Here is a 16,702-nt window from a genome sequence, read left to right on the forward strand (position 1 = left end):
CCTAGACCGGAATCAAGCATCCAAGGACCGGTTTCTGGCTATCTGCCTTCTTCAGCCTGGATAGCTTGACTCCAGTGATGTGGAGAGCCTGAGACTCACGTCTGAGCATACCCAGCCCACTCGGGGTGAAAATTGCAAAAAACACAGTTGATGGACAGAATGCAGAACAATGTCTTACATTCACCCCAGTACAAAGATCTGGGCCTAAATCCATCGTTTTTTTGCACTCCACACCACCCTAGGTCAGACACTGGCTATATGCAAATCAGCCTTGACCCTGTGCCTCATGGGAACAGTCCAACCCGAACTACATAACCATGTCTTTCCTAGACCGGAATCAAGCATCCAAGGACCGGTTTCTGGCTATCAGCCTTCTTCAGCCTGAGTAGCTTGACTCCAGTGATGTGGAGAGCCTGGGACTCACGTCTAAGCATACCCAGCCCACTCGGGGTGAAAATTGCAAAAAACACAGTTGATGGACAGAATGCAGAACAATGTCTTACATTCACCCCAGTACAAAGATCTGGGCCTAAATCCATCGGTTTTTTGCACTCCACACCACCCTAGGCCAGACAATGGCTATATGCAAATCAGCCTTGACCCTGTGCCTCATGGGAACAGTCCAGCCCGAACTACCAAGCCATGTCTTTCCTAGACCGGAATCAAGCATCCAAGGACCGGTTTCTGGCTATCAGCCTTCTTCAGCCTGGATAGCTTGACTCCAGTGGTGTGGAGAGCCTGGGACTCACGTCTGAGTATACCCAGCACACTCGGGGTGAAAATTGCAAAAAACACAGTTGATGGACAGAATGCAGAACAATGTCTTACATTCACCCCAGTACAAAGATCTGGGCCTAAATCCATCATTTTTTTGCACTCCACACCACCCTAGGTCAGACAATGGCTATATGCAAATCAGCCTTGACCCTGTGCCTCATGGGAACAGTCCAGCCAGAAATACATAGCCATGTCTTTCCTAGACCAGAATCAAGCATCCAAGGACCGGTTTCTGGCTATCAGCCTTCTTCAGCCTGGATAGCTTGACTCCAGTGATGTGGAGAGCCTGGGACTCACGTCTGAGCATACCCAGCCCACTCGGGGTGAAAATTGCAAAAAACACAGTTGATGGACAGAATGCAGAACAATGTCTTACATTCACCCCAGTACAAAGATCTGGGCCTAAATCCATGGTTTTTTTGCACTCCACACCACCCTAGGTCAGACACTGGCTATATGCAAATCAGCCTTGACCCTGTGCCTCATGGGAACAGTCCAGCCCGAACTACATAGCCATGTCTTTCCTAAACCGGAATCAAGCATCCAAGGACCGGTTTCTGGCTATCAGCCTTCTTCAGCCTGGATAGCTTGACTCCAGTGATGTGGAGAGCCTGGGACTCACAGCTGAGCATACCCAGCCCACTCGGGGTGAAAATTGCAAAAAACACAGTTGATGGACAGAATGCAGAACAATGTCTTACATTCACCCCAGTACAAAGATCTGGGCCTAAATCCATGGTTTTTTTGCACTCCACACCACCCTAGGTCAGACACTGGCTATATGCAAATCAGCCTTGACCCTGTGCCTCATGGGAACAGTCCAGCCCGAACTACATAGCCATGTCTTTCCTAGACCGGAATCAAGCATCCAAGGACCGGTTTCTGGCTATCAGCCTTCTTCAGCCTGGATAGCTTGACTCCAGTGATGTGGAGAGCCTGGGACTCAGGTCTGAGCATACCCAGCCCACTCGGGTGAAAATTGCAAAAACACAGTTGATGGACAGAATGCAGAACAATGTCTTACATTTACCCCAGTACAAAGATCTGGACCTAAATCCATCGTTTTTTTGCACTCCACACCACTCTAGGTCAGACACTGGCTACATGCAAATCAGCCTTGACCCTGTGCCTCATGGGAACAGTCCAGCCCGAACTACAAAGCCATGTCTTTCCTAGACCGGAATCAAGCATCCAAGGACCGGTTTCTGGCTATCAGCCTTCTTCAGCCTGGATAGCTTGACTCCAGTGATGTGGAGAACCTGGGACTCACGTCTGAGCATACCCAGCCCACTCGGGATGAAAATTGCAAAAAACACAGTTGATGGACAGAATGCAGAACAATGTCTTACATTCACCCCAGTACAAAGATCTGGGCCTAAATCCATCGTTTTTTGCACTCCACACCACCCTAGGTCAGACACTGGCTATATGCAAATCAGCCTTGACCCTGTGCCTCATGGGAACAGTCCAGCCCGAACTACATAGCCATGTCTTTCCTAGACCGGAATCAAGCATCCAAGGACCGGTTTCTGGCTATCTGCCTTCTTCAGCCTGGATAGCTTGACTCCAGTGATGTGGAGAGCCTGAGACTCACGTCTGAGCATACCCAGCCCACTCGGGGTGAAAATTGCAAAAAACACAGTTGATGGACAGAATGCAGAACAATGTCTTACATTCACCCCAGTACAAAGATCTGGGCCTAAATCCATCGTTTTTTTGCACTCCACACCACCCTAGGTCAGACACTGGCTATATGCAAATCAGCCTTGACCCTGTGCCTCATGGGAACAGTCCAACCCGAACTACATAACCATGTCTTTCCTAGACCGGAATCAAGCATCCAAGGACCGGTTTCTGGCTATCAGCCTTCTTCAGCCTGAGTAGCTTGACTCCAGTGATGTGGAGAGCCTGGGACTCACGTCTAAGCATACCCAGCCCACTCGGGGTGAAAATTGCAAAAAACACAGTTGATGGACAGAATGCAGAACAATGTCTTACATTCACCCCAGTACAAAGATCTGGGCCTAAATCCATCGTTTTTTTGCACTCCACACCACCCTAGGCCAGACAATGGCTATATGCAAATCAGCCTTGACCCTGTGCCTCATGGGAACAGTCCAGCCCGAACTACCAAGCCATGTCTTTCCTAGACCGGAATCAAGCATCCAAGGACCGGTTTCTGGCTATCAGCCTTCTTCAGCCTGGATAGCTTGACTCCAGTGGTGTGGAGAGCCTGGGACTCACGTCTGAGTATACCCAGCACACTCGGGGTGAAAATTGCAAAAAACACAGTTGATGGACAGAATGCAGAACAATGTCTTACATTCACCCCAGTACAAAGATCTGGGCCTAAATCCATCCTTTTTTTGCACTCCACACCACCCTAGGTCAGACAATGGCTATATGCAAATCAGCCTTGACCCTGTGCCTCATGGGAACAGTCCAGCCAGAACTACATAGCCATGTCTTTGATAGACCAGAATCAAGCATCCAAGGACCGGTTTCTGGCTATCAGCCTTCTTCAGCCTGGATAGCTTGACTCCAGTGATGTGGAGAGCCTGGGACTCACGTCTGAGCATACCCAGCCCACTCGGGGTGAAAATTGCAAAAAACACAGTTGATGGACAGAATGCAGAACAATGTCTTAAATTCACCCCAGTACAAAGATCTGGGCCTAAATCCATCGTTTTTTTGCACTCCACACCACCCTAGGTCAGACACTGGCTATATGCAAATCAGCCTTGACCCTGTGCCTCATGGGAACAGTCCAGCCCGAACTACATAGCCATGTCTTTCCTAAACCGGAATCAAGCATCCAAGGGCCGCTTCCTGGCTATCAGCCTTCTTCAGCCTGGATAGCTTGACTCCAGTGATGTGGAGAGCCTGGGACTCACGTCTGAGCATACCCAGCTCACTTGGGGTGAAAATTGCAAAAAACACAGTTGATGGACAGAATGCAGAACAATGTCTTACATTGACCCCATGGCTTGGTAGCTCGGGCTGGACTGTTCCCATGAGGCACAGGGTCAAGGCTGATTTGCAAATAGCCATTGCCTGACCTAGGGTGGTGTGGAGTGCAAAAAAACGATGGATTTAGGCCCAGATCTTTGTACTGGGGGGAATGTAAGACATTGTTCTGCATAACAACAGCAGGTCTGGAAACAATAGGAGGAAGAAGTAAAAAGTTTTGGGGATAACCATTCAAAAAGGGCCATTTCCTTCAGCTACCTCAGTGTTCCATGGGACCCGCCTGAATATTGATAACTGGTAGTTTTCGAAAGGATGCCAGGATTATCATTGCAATGGTCTCGAGTGAGTGAGGAAGATCTATAAAACGAAACTAAGTTTAGGGCTGGAGACACTCACAAGTTTCCAGCTTTTTTGCAGTGACCTATAAGAACTTTGTAAAACAACAGTTCAGAATGGTGTCCGTTGCTTTAAAACACTCGATCACGGCCTGCCTACCAACCATGACTCGTTGATAGTGCCCTCCTTTCTCTCAATAGAGCAGGGCACACACATGTTATATGAACAATGTTTTATTCCCCAGATTTACACAATCTGCAGCAAGCCCTTTTGATGTCCCGATTCTAGGGCACTCTGTCAGTCTGGCTTCAAAGAAGGCCAAAGAAATATCTCATAAAGTGGATTTTTAGGTGTATGAACTACCTGGCCTCCAGATAAGGCTGGGGATTATTTTGTACTGGTTTAATATTATCCAGATCTGGAGGATAAGGACTTCTTGTCTTGGGTGCAGAGATATTTTTTGTCACTCCATTTTGTTTGTAACTCCATTAATAATTTTTTTAATGAGGCTGGAGGTGAGGACCCTTCCCATAATGATCAGACATCCAGATCATCATGCCAGTTCTAGATACTGGCGAGAGGGGGCATCTTCACTTGTTTGTACTTCCTGCCAGGGAGCTTGACACAATTGTTCTGCTGGAAAGGGCTTTTTTCATTTTCATACTTTAATGTAACCCCTTTTTGTGCTATTAGTTGATTTGTTAGACCAAACTCAAGCCTTATCTGGTCCGGAGAAGCATTAGGAAGAGATCTGAATAGTTTCATGGTGATCGAATTTAGGGTTCTCACGTGTCTACCATGGAGTGCTTCACTTCCATAAGAGACGCTCGGTGCAAGTTTTGCAGCTATGATCTTCAGCAGTGGCAGGTAGCTTGGACTGTCCAGTGTTCTCTGTAGGGTGGTGAAGGCAAGACGCAAGGTGTCATACCTTTCCTCAGCAAGTCCAGCCTGTGCTGGTTGAAGGAGCCCATGTCGTTAAATAGAACTCCTAGGTATCTGTAGGTTTTCACTGTCTCCAGTTATTGGCCATGCAAAAGTCATTTGTGTCTTTTCTGAATCCTGTTACTCACTTCCATGACTTTGGTTTTTCTTCTGGTTTATTGACATGCCATTGACTATAGAATATTGAGATAGTTTGTCAATGAGGCCTTGCAAACCAACTTTGGTCTGGTTAAGGAGTATCACGTGATCTGCATACAGAAGTTTCGAAATATGCATGTCTCCTAGTTTAGGTGCGTTAGCATTTACAGCATCCAAGGCAGGGGCCAGGTCGACCAGAAAGAGGCTGAACAGGTGCCCTGCCTTGTCTGCACTTTGGATTGAATTGCATATTTGATCTTCGGAAAAGATGAGCTTGACGTCACCTGGGATGGTGGGTGTAGTTTAAATTGTAATTCCCAGCTCGTGGGAGAAAGGTAGAGTGACCTCTGGGGATTGTTTATCATTGTTATCAGTTGCAGGAAATATTTTGATTGAAAAAATATCATATAGCAATAATGTACGGCAAGGAGTTGCGCGATTGTTTACAAAAAATATTGTTCTTTTAGCAGGAGCACCTCGGTCATGATTCACTTTTCACACAACAGAATACTGCGAAGGCTACTTTTAAGACCAGGGTAAAGTTATAGTGTGATGGAGAGATTAGAATTGAAACTTGTAACTGGAACACTAACTGGCAGCACATTGATCGATTCATTTTTATAAGAAACATATTCACACATGTTTAACATTTCAGCCACAGGGCGATGAAGAAATGTGACCAATATTTCTCATTTATTGGTCAAATGAAAGCCAAAACCAGAAACTTTGATCTGTTCAAATTGTCACTACTGTGGACAATTGAGAGCTCATTAAAACTACTTTGAAGGGTAGACTTGAGCTGGTTCAGAAATCTGACACTGATTCTATCTGAATGTGAAAGAAAGAGAGATTTTTGCCAATTGGCCCATGAAATGGTTAAGCACAGCCATGCCGAGATTCCCACTCACTCCTCTAATCGTCGAAGTTGTTGAATAATGCATTGTGTTTTTCTGTTTTAGTTGATGGCGGCTGGTCGGACTGGAGTCCTTGGGAAGAATGTTCACGGACCTGTGGTCAGGGAAACCAAACAAGGACCAGAACATGCAGTAACCCACCAGCACAATATGGTGGGAAGCCATGTGATGGGAACGCCATGGAAGTTATCATGTGTAATGCTAGACCGTGTCCAGGTAAGCGTATGGGTACGAGGAATATAGTAGGCATAAGTACTCTGAATCGTACCAATGATGTTCAGCTGCAGAAGTGTCTTCAGCGACACTAACCAATTTGATCTGCAATTCAGTTATGGCTGATGCAACCTTAGGTATGCATTAGCATTTGAACTAAAGGCAGGCTATATCCTTCCTCACTTTAACCATGGTGAATAACTGCACAACAAACCATCTTTTATTAAACAAAAAACAGTAGCCAGCCATTGTCTCCTTTAAGAAAATGTTATATTATAAAAGCATCAGAATAATGCATTTATTTACATCTTTATTGATTTGTATAATAGTGGCTTGTGACACTTTGCGACTTTGCTCCTGAAGAGTACTGACAGCAGTTATTGGGTTAACCAATCTCGTTGTCTAGATGATAAAAAGTAGGGAAGCTGTTGATATTTGGAAAATATGTATGATATTTTCAGTTCTGATCTTCAGCAGTGGTAAAACTGCACTCAAATAGTCAATCCCACTTTAAAGGATGGATGTCCTGATGATTTCGGAGTTAGCTGGAAAGTCACCTTTGAAATAATGTTTTTAGTTTTTCATGTATTCTGCCTTAATTGATAAATTTCTCAGATCTGGGCACAAAGCATTCCTGAATCCGGCTCCCAGAAGAAAGACAGAACTACCCCTGTGACAAATAAATCTGGTCTGTTAATACAGGTTAGCTTTGCTGCCAGATTCCGAGTAGTTATGCAATTCCAGAGCACAGATTGAAGATATATTGGACCATGTAGTTTTTGAGTATTGAAGGTGGTGCAGAGAAGTTTAAACTTTATTCTCTAAAACATTATACAGAATTCTGAGGAACTATAATGATTTCTGTGATAAAAAGAAACTCTTAGGCTGTTGCGTGTTCCTGCTACTACGTAATATTTTTTTTCCCATTGAAAAGTCCAAAGGTTGAAGTAACATTATAGTTATTTATTTATTTTTTTTGTAAATATTTTTTTATTGCAGCAAAATCAGAGAGTCATACAGTATAATCAAACCATTCCAATTGATATTCAGTTGAAGCGCCGTCCCCATACCCCTGTATCACACAGCCATTCAGCTCACACCCCTGAGGTCGAGCGGCAAAGTCACGGGCAAAAGAAACTGCGCTGGGACAATCCGTGTATATCTAAAGCCACCAGCTGGGTGGGGGATGGCAGAGCTGCTTTTTAGTCCTAACACACCCTCTCCCATGTCTCAAGCCCAGTGGAATCAGGAGTCAACGTACACCCCCCTCTAACAAAACCCCCTCCCTCCCCCCGTAACACCCTCGTCCCCAACTACCCCGCCCCCCTCGACCAGAGCCCCCCGACCACCCCCCGCCCCCTTCCAGTCCCCCCACCCCCCCAGGCGTGCCAGAGAGTCACCTAACCGAGCTCTCATCTCCTCTCGTAGGACCAGATCCGAGACATGGCAACAGGATTTATCAGCGAACAGTCATAGTTCATCACATTGGAACGCAAGGGTGGTGAAGCAGCAAGGTGGGCCTAAGCCGTCCCCTCGGTGGGCGGGTGCCCCGCCTGAGCCGGACTATGCACCGGGGAGTCCTCTTCTTACTCGTCCAGGCGCATGAGATCGAGGACCAGCCCCTCCCACGCCCTGGCTCTCTCCAGTGCCATGTCATTGTCTATCCTGAGTGCGGTCCGCAGGCGAAGCTCACCCTCACATCTAGCCCATTTAAGCAGCTCAGCCTTCCAGCGCTCAACCACGGGACCCCGGGACGCCTTCCACTGGGACGTAATGGCCCGCTTCGCCAGGAGGAGCCCCAAGTCCAGGAACTTGCTAGTGACTTTGTTCTTCGATGTGTGCGGGAACCAGTGTAGTATGCAATGTGCCATGGTGAGTTGCAGGTCCCTCTCCGTCACCTCCCTCAGAACCTCCACTACTTCCTCCCAAAAGGGTCCCAGCCCAGGACAGGACCAGAACATGTGCCGGAAGTCTGCTGGGTCTGCCGGGCAACGCGGGCAGGACGCCGGGTGGGCCGGGAAGTACTTATGTAGTTTGTCAGGGGTTAGGTAAGCCCTATGTAGGACATAAAAGTGCACCAGCTGGAATCTCGCGTTGCGCGTGCTATTCCGGGCCCTTTCCAGTATGCCATTCCAGGCCTCCTCGGGGATCTCAGTCGCCAGATCAGCCTCCCATTTTGCCTTCAAGGCCAACAGCGGAGCGGTGGATTCCGAGACCATGCGTCGAGATAGGCACGTGACCGCCCTGACCGTCCCCGTCATCATCACGACGTACTGGCAGCCCAGCGACAGCGTCGGCTCCGACATGCCCGCCCCCCAGTGCCTGCGGATCGCCGCCGTTAAAGCCGCATGTAGGAGGAAGTCCCCCCCGCCAACTCAAAGCGCTCTTGCAGGAGGTCGAAGGGCAACATCGCCCCGTTTTCATACAGATCGCCCATGGACGAGAGCCCCCGCTGATCCCAGCCATCCAGCCCGTGCCACGAGCCCCCGTGCGGCAATGTCTCGCAGAGTCTAAGTGGGATCTCAGGTGCGTACGGGACCGTGACACCGCACCTCCGGCGGTATCTGTTCCAGCATTTTCTGGCCGTTGCAAACTCCTGCGTGAGATGGAAGTCCCCCATCGGAAGCCCCAGGACAATCCGGGATAATACCTGGACCGGACCTGCCGGCTCCCCCGACCCGTCCGCCTCTCTCCTAGCCCGTGCCACCCACTGCGTCAGCCACTGCAGCTGTGCCGCCAAGTAGTAGAGCTCATAGTCTGGGACAGCTAGACCTCCGTCCGCCCGAGGGCGGAGAAGTGTGGCAAGGGCCACCCTACGCCTGCCCGCCCCCCATAGAAAGCCGATGACCATCGACCGCAGCCGTCAAAAGTAGCTCGCTGGGATCCAGATCGGTAGGGTCCCGAAGAAGTAAAGCAGCCGCGGCAGGGTCACCATCTTGAGAAGCGCCACCCTCCCCATGAGTGACAATGGGAGCGTGCCCCAAAAGTCAAAGCTCCCTTTAGCGTGCCTGATCGCCGTACCGATATTCCCCTCAAGGACATCAGCATTGTCATGAAAGATCGAGGTGCCAAGATATCGCAGGCACCTCTCTTCCCAAGTCACGCCTTCCGTTATTTGCGGGCATTCTCTCCGTGGGCGGGCCGGGAATAGGTGGGACTTCGCCCAGTTCACTCGGAGGCCAGATACCGTACTCAGCGATTGCAGGAGAGTCTTAGCTCCGCGCAGGGAGTCCGCCGAGTCCGCCAGGAACATCAGTAGGTCATCAGCGTACAATGCGATGTGGTGTATTTGGCCATAGACGTCCAGGCCCCGATAAGCCCGGCCCAGCCGGGCCCGCACCGCGAGAGGCTCGACAGCCAGGGCAAACAGCAAGGGGGAAAGAGGGCATCCCTGACGGGTGCCCCTGCCCACCCCACACATCTCAGAGATAACCCTCCCTGTTCTGACTCTCGCCGTCGCGTTCGTATAGAGCAGTCTCGTCCAATCGACGAAGCCCTCGCCAAGGCCCAGCGTTCGTAGCACATGGAAGAGATAAGGCCATTCCAGGCTGTCGAAGGCCTTCTCCATGTCGACAGCAAACACCACCGCCTCGTCGCCATCGTATGTGTCAGCCTCTAGGATGTGCAGGAGTCGTCGCACATTAAGCGCCGTATTGCGTGCCGGGATGAAGCCCGACTGGTCCGCATGCACCAGTACGGGCATGTGGGGGAGCAAACGCGTCGCCAAGACCTTGCTCAGGATCTTGTAATCCAGGTTGAGCATGGACAGGGGGCGATACGCCGATCTGTCCCATGGCTGCTTACCCGGCTTCAGTAGGGGGACAATCAACGCCTCCCGCGTGGTCGCAGGGAGACAGCCCAGCCGCCTCGACTCGTTGTAGAGCCACGTCAGCCGGGGCGCCAGGAGATCCACGTAGGTGAGATAGAATTCCGTAGGGAATCCATCGGTGCCCGGTGTCTTGTTTCTCGCCATGCTCTTGATGGCGACCCGCACCTCTCTCTCCATGATCTTGTCCCCGAGTCGTTTCGCGTCCGCCTCTTCCATTTCCGGCAGGTCAAGACCCTCCATAAAGGACTGGAACTCCTCCACCGAAGGGAGGACCCTGCTGCGGTAGAGCTCTGTATAGTAGTCGTAAAACAGTGCGTTGATCCCCTGCTGATCAAACCTCGCCGCCCCCGCGTGGTCTCTGAGCTCAAGGATGACCGAGCTTCGGCGGGCCGGGTTGGCCAACCAGGCCAGAAGAGCCCCCGATTTGTCGCGGTCCGAGTGCGCCCGCATTAGGTAGGCCTTGTAATCAAAGCATCGGAGGCGTTCCACCGTTGCCGCCACCGCCTCCCGCGCCCCCAGCAGGGCCTCGTGAGTGTCCGGCCGTTCAGGTCTCTCTCTCTCCATCCTCCGTAGGGTCTCGTCCTCCTTCTCAATTTCTGCCAGTAGTGTTCTCCGCACGCCCGATGACGTCGCAATGCTCTGGCCCCGTAGTACGGATTTGAAGGCGTCCCATTCCGTCGTGGCCGAACCCGCCGTGCCCGCATTCACCTGGAAATACTCCTCGATGCCCGAGGCGATCGTGGCGCGGAAGAGCTGATCCTCCAGTGCCTCAGGGCGGAGCTTCCAAGCCGGTATTCTCGGGCGGATCTGCGACCAGCGCAGCCGCACGAGAAGCGGGTTGTGGTCCGAGATCGAGCGCGTGAGGTACTCACTGTGGCACACTTCCGCGTGCACGTCCTGTGAGCACAGGAAGGCGTCAATACGGACATGCAACTCGTGAAGGGCGGAGAAGAATGAGTAGTCTCTGTCCGCCGGGTGGTTAGCCCTCCAGGAGTCGACCAGTCCCCACTGGCCTTGCCAGGCTGAGCGCGCGAGTGCGAGTCTACCAGCTGGTGCATTCGGAAGGGGGGGGTGGGATCTATCCATGGCGGTGTCAGCCACACTGTTAAAGTCGCCGCCCAGTAGCAGGGGCTCCACTAAGAACTGGGCTAGTTTATTGGACAGTAAGGAGAGGAATGCAGGTTGGTCCACATTCGGGGCGTACACGCAACCCAGGTTAAGGTCCCTCCCGTCCAGCTTGCCTCGTGCCATTATATATCTCCCCTCTGGGTCAATTACCTGTTGTGTGCATTGAAAGGGGACCCCCGCCCGTATCCAGATGGCCACCCCCCTAGCATAAGCAGAGTAACCTGTGTGAAAGACCTGTCCCCTCCAGCGCCTCTGTAGCGCCTTCCCCTCTTTGTCCAGCAGATGGGTTTCCTGAAGGAAGGCTATGTGTATGCCCCGCCTGACCAGATAGGAGTGGATCTTATGGCGCCTATGCATCGAGTGCATCCCCCTTACGTTCCATGTGAGACATTTGTAGCCTAAGTCGGATCCCATGTCAGAGTCCACCAAGCCCCATTCGCCCTCTCAGCAACCCCCCCAGCACGCCTAGGTCCCTCCCTCGATCCCCCCCCAACTTGCATAGTCAAACTACCCCAACACCCACACCCCCGGACAGACAACCAACGTGGAAACCCCATCCAAACTCAAGTATCGAAAAGCGTGTCACTACAAAATAGGGCTGGAGAGGCAGCGATGCCGGCTCCATACAGGCCCGAAACCCCCCGCCCCCGCCCCACACCCCTAACAACAAACAGGAGAGGTCTCCCGACTCTCCCCGTCCCCAAGGTCTCAGTAAGAGGTCCCGGGGGGCACTCGCACCTCACTGCATAGCGTCCAGAAGTGCCCCCCCCCCGCCTGCACGCCCCAATACCTTACTTATGTGGCCAGTGTCCCACGAGCCTCCTCAGCCAAGGATACCATCCGCCGTCTGGGGAGTCACCACCGGCATGTCTGTCTCTGACAGCTCGTGTCCGCTGCTGGAGCCAGGGCTGGGAGCACAGGCTTTCAACTGCTCCGACGCGCTGCTGGAGGGGCTGGCATCCCCCTGGCTGATGGCCACCACTGCCTGCACCGCCTTGGCCCATTCCTGCTGCCAGCCCGAAGGGGAGCCAGATCGTCGCGTTGGTGTCGTTTCCGTGGAGTGTCTCCTGGGAGGGGTCTGTGGTGTGGGGTCCGTGCTCGGCTTCCCCCGCGCATCCAACCAGCTCCAGGCCTCCTGTGGCGTTGTAAAAAAGTGCGTGCGTTCTCTATCGACCACCCGCAGCCGCGCCGGGAACAGCATAGCATAGGGCAGTTGTAGCGACCTCAATTTTCGCTTGACCGCCAGGAAGGAGGCCCGCTGTTTTTGCACATCCCTGGTGAAGTCCGGAAAGATCATGACCCTGCTGTTGTCGATTCTCAGGTCCGGGACATCTCTCACCTTCTGCAGTATGTGGTCTCTGTCCCTGAAGTGCAGGAGGCGCAGTACAATCGGACGCGGAAGCGCCCCCGGTTTGGGGGGACGCGCAGGGACCCTGTGTGCCCGTTAAATGGCAAAGAACGGCGAGAGCCCCTCCGGGGCCACCTCAGATCGTAGCCAGCCCTCCAGGTAGGTGACCGCGTCCCGCCCCTCTGTGTTTTCAGGGACCCCAACGAGGCGGAGGTTATTGCGCCGAGAGCGCCCTTCACTGTCCTCCGCTCGGAGCTCCAGCACCCATACTTTCTGTGCCATGTCCGCCAGTGACTTTTTCAGCTCCACTACGTCCCCTGGGAGACTTTTCAGGGTGACCTCAGAGGTCGCCACTCGCTCCTTCAGCTTCTTGTGGTCGTCCTTCAGTAGGGTCAGGTCCGACCCAATGGTGTCTATGCGCTTCTCAAGATCCTCCCGCGACGCCACAATCGCCTGCATAATGTCTCCCAGGGAGGGGTCTCGCGGGTGGGCCGAGCCCCCAGCTCCCCCCCCAGGCGGGACGTCGTCGTCAGGGTGCCCCGGGTCGTCCAGCCTCAGGGCCTCGAAGCCCTTCTTCCTGCTGCCACGTACCATCCTTGCGGGCAGCGCTCGTCTGAGGCCTCCGCAGCGGCCGCCGATGTTCCCGCTCCTCGTCCTCCTCAGGTCTGCCGTCCCTTTCGATCTCTGGGCCCACGCCTCGCGGGGTCCAGTCCGCGGTATCGTCCAGAGGCCAGGTCCTGTCCCACCAGCGTCGTGGGGCACCAGCGCCCCAGGTCAGGGCACCTGGAAGGCTCAGGCAGGGTGTGCGCCACTGATCACCAGTCCCAGTGTGGCCCCCTGTATTCGGGCGTCCCCGGCCAGTTAGGCGCTTTCTTCCGTCCTCTATTTCAGCGCCTCATGAGGGCGGGATGCCAGCAACTCGTCCCCTGCTCTCCCCGTCGCCCTCTTCACGTATGTGCCACCGATCTCCTGTGGCGCAGGCTCCCTGGCACTGCCACCGCCAGGAGGGCAGGACAGGTGCTCTCCGCAGGTCCAGCACCCCACGCGGCCACCGCGGCCCAGCAAACGACCGTCAAGGCCAGATAGGTGCCTCTTCCCGCCTTCAAAGTCAAAGGCGCGTGGGGGAGGGTAGCCAGTACCTCGTCCCCCGCTCTTCTCGCCGCCTGCCGCACTCGTGTGTCCCCAGACCCCCCGTGGTGTAGGCTCTCCCCTCAGATCACCACCAGGGGGGCAGGTCAGGTGTCCCACGCTGTCTCAGTGCTCCACGCGGGTCCAGTGGATCTCCAGCCGGCCGCTAAGGCGATCGCCGGGTCTCTGTCGGCGCCATTTTGGGGTCAGGCAGGCCGATCTTCCCCGGTCCCCCAAATCCGCCCGCGAGGGTGGCAGCCTCTACCCCTCACCTCTGCCCGCTCCCGGAGGGTCTCTTCTCACCAGTGGCCCGCCACCTCAGCTCCAGGGGGCTTCTCCCCTTCTCTCGGGCTCCGTCACCAGGCGCGTCTCATCAGGACGGCGGCCGCCATTTTGGGCTTTCTCGTCCCCGTGTGCCGCGCTCACCGATAAAAGTCCGGCGGGGGCAGTTACAGGGGCCCCCGGTCCTCCAAAATCTCCCTGCGTGCCCCTGGTGTCCACCTGGGCACTGTTGGGGGGTCAAGGAGTGAGTCGGGGTGCAGGATGTGTGGTGGTGCGAGGCGGGCACGGAGGAGCTCCGGAGTCCCGCGTCCACCTACATCGGCGCCTTAGCCACGCCCAAGTAACATTATAGTTATGTGTATATTTCAGTGACAGCATTAAAGTTTTAAACAAAAAAAAAACTGAGCTATAGTTAACAGACCCAACTATAACTTGAGCTCCCACTGTGCACTGCTTACGACCTTACATATTACAACTGTCATGGTATGTTCTATGACATCACTGATGACATCTCATTTGACATCATTGATGACATCACTGATGACATTGTCCAATGAGTGAGTTAATTTGTTTTACAATTTGCATAGTTTTGGGTGCTTAGCATAATACCTTTCTACCTAATTTTGTACAGCCTGTGTCCAGCTGGTGGGTGTAGGTGTTTACACAATGGATGTGCTCCTAATGCGTCATAGGTGTGTAGAGGTATTGAACACATTACAAATGTTTGCATTGAAGAGTAACCCTGTGTGCATGTGAAAGTTGACAACTTGTGTTCAGCATGTTCCACAGAAGCTTTGTGCTGTACAGAAACATTGTGCAACAGGGCAAAGATTCTACATACAACATACTAAGTATTGTAAGCAGCCTTGAGTTATTGGACAGAATCGTCTCAGCATGACATTTTCTATGTAACATAGAAGACTGTGTGTGCCACATATTAAACTATGAACATGTGCTTGTTTTGCTTCAGAAGATGGGCTATCTGTAAAGTTTTCACCACAGCACAAAGGCTGCAGGGAGTATAATCCCCTTCAGAAGTTGCTTATTTTAAGTGAATAGTGTATTTTTTTTCCAAGAGTTGCATAGACTGTACACTTTTCTTTGAAGATTCATTTTAATACTCTCTAGTGTATTTCTCATGAGAGTTCCACTGTCTGTGAACAGTGTTGTATAGGTTAAACTCTCCACAAAACCTGGGAGAGGCACCCTTAATCACCAAAAGGGATAGGGCAAATCACAAGTCCCTTCTGCGTAACTAACTCAAATGGAACATGAATATGATAGTTGAAAGGCTCTAGGGATGCACCACCACACATATTCCAAAAGACTTTAAGAGGATATTTGGTAAGCACTGAGCACCGAACACCGTCTTCTATAAAAAAAGGTTGAATTTTATTTGGCATAATCAAATTGTAACATTCCATAAAATCGAATTACTTAAAACCATGTTCCACATAATTACACTATTATTACACTAATGCAAATAAAAACAGCACTTCTTGCAAAGTCTAAAACCCAATTATGACAACAATTAAAAACTATTCATCAACAAATTTCAGAAAAACAATTTAAAAAGGATAATATTTTTAAAATGTCTTTTTAAAAAACAAAGAGTTAACTAAGTACTGTCAACACAGCGTTTCGTCGAAACTGGAGTTGGCTCACCCCACCTTCTTCAGGACACAATATTATAAAACAAACCACTGGTCGCTTGCTGATTTCACTGGTCTGGTTTTTGTGGGAGTGATAATCCTATTATTTGGGGTAGGGATGTTTTTATTGCCCTTATTCTCCCTACCGAGCCGCCTCACAGTCCAAGTCCCAATATGTTTGCGACGTTATATTAAGCTTCTTCGCTTTAATACACACCCATTACTCTTTGGATCATCGCTCACACTGGTTCAGTTTAAGTGTCAGTGGTGGAATTACCAAAGGCCTTCATTTTTCATCTTTCTGACTTTTGATCAGTCCTTGGGAGTCCTGAGCTGTACCCATCCATGGTTTCTCTTTCGCATGTATAGTCCGTCCTCTCGATTGGATAATTTCCAAGAGCAGGCAGAGCATGTGGCACTTTATCACCATCCTCATCTGTATCTTGAAAAAGTTTCAAGTTGAAGTCGTCAGTGATTACCAAGTTTGCCAACCCCATCACTCATGTCCACTTCAAGAGTAGATTAATCAACTTATCCACTATACTTCTTTTTTTCTCTCTGGTTGATATACATATTGACTTGGACTAGTGGAGTTGTCAGCTGCTTATCCTACTCATCCAAGGCCAGCACCAATAACCAGGGTTTATTTATATCTAGTATCATGACCATTGCAGAGAGTTTAGAGTTCACATAGATAATTAGCCCACTTTTTGCTCCTCTGTGGGTGCTACTTTTACATGCCAATTTGTTATATTCAACAAACCTAATTACTGGGGTACTAGATTGTACCCATGTCTCCTGTACTGCAATAATATTGATCTTATTAAAGTACTCAGACAATGAAGCATCTTCAGTTTTCGGGGCTAGACCTCCCAGATTCCAAGCACTGATACTCAACATGCCATGCTTTATTGTGAGATGCACCATGGATTTATCATTTCAGTCTTTGTGGTACTCCACTGACAAATATATGGCAGCCAACTCCAATTTTCCAATTTACCCAGTTTGGTTACTTGTCTTGACCCTGTGCCTTCCTCTACATGGG

The 16,702-nt window shown here is 51.2% G+C and overlaps 1 protein-coding gene across 1 annotated transcript in view; it reads left to right on the forward strand.

Annotated features, from left to right (window-relative positions):
- HMCN1 (hemicentin 1) overlaps positions 1 to 16,702 on the forward strand; it is a 1,183,532-nt gene that overhangs the window by 994,072 nt on the left and 172,758 nt on the right. Inside the window, exon 89 of the mRNA XM_086956029.1 lies at positions 6,123 to 6,293. Coding sequence (XP_086812155.1) covers positions 6,123 to 6,293 — 171 coding nt within the window. The remainder of the gene's footprint in view (positions 1 to 6,122; positions 6,294 to 16,702) is intronic.

This window comes from Lissotriton vulgaris, chromosome 1_1 (assembly GCF_964263255.1).
Source record: "Lissotriton vulgaris chromosome 1_1, aLisVul1.2, whole genome shotgun sequence".
In the NCBI taxonomy this organism is placed as follows: domain Eukaryota; kingdom Metazoa; phylum Chordata; class Amphibia; order Caudata; family Salamandridae; genus Lissotriton; species Lissotriton vulgaris.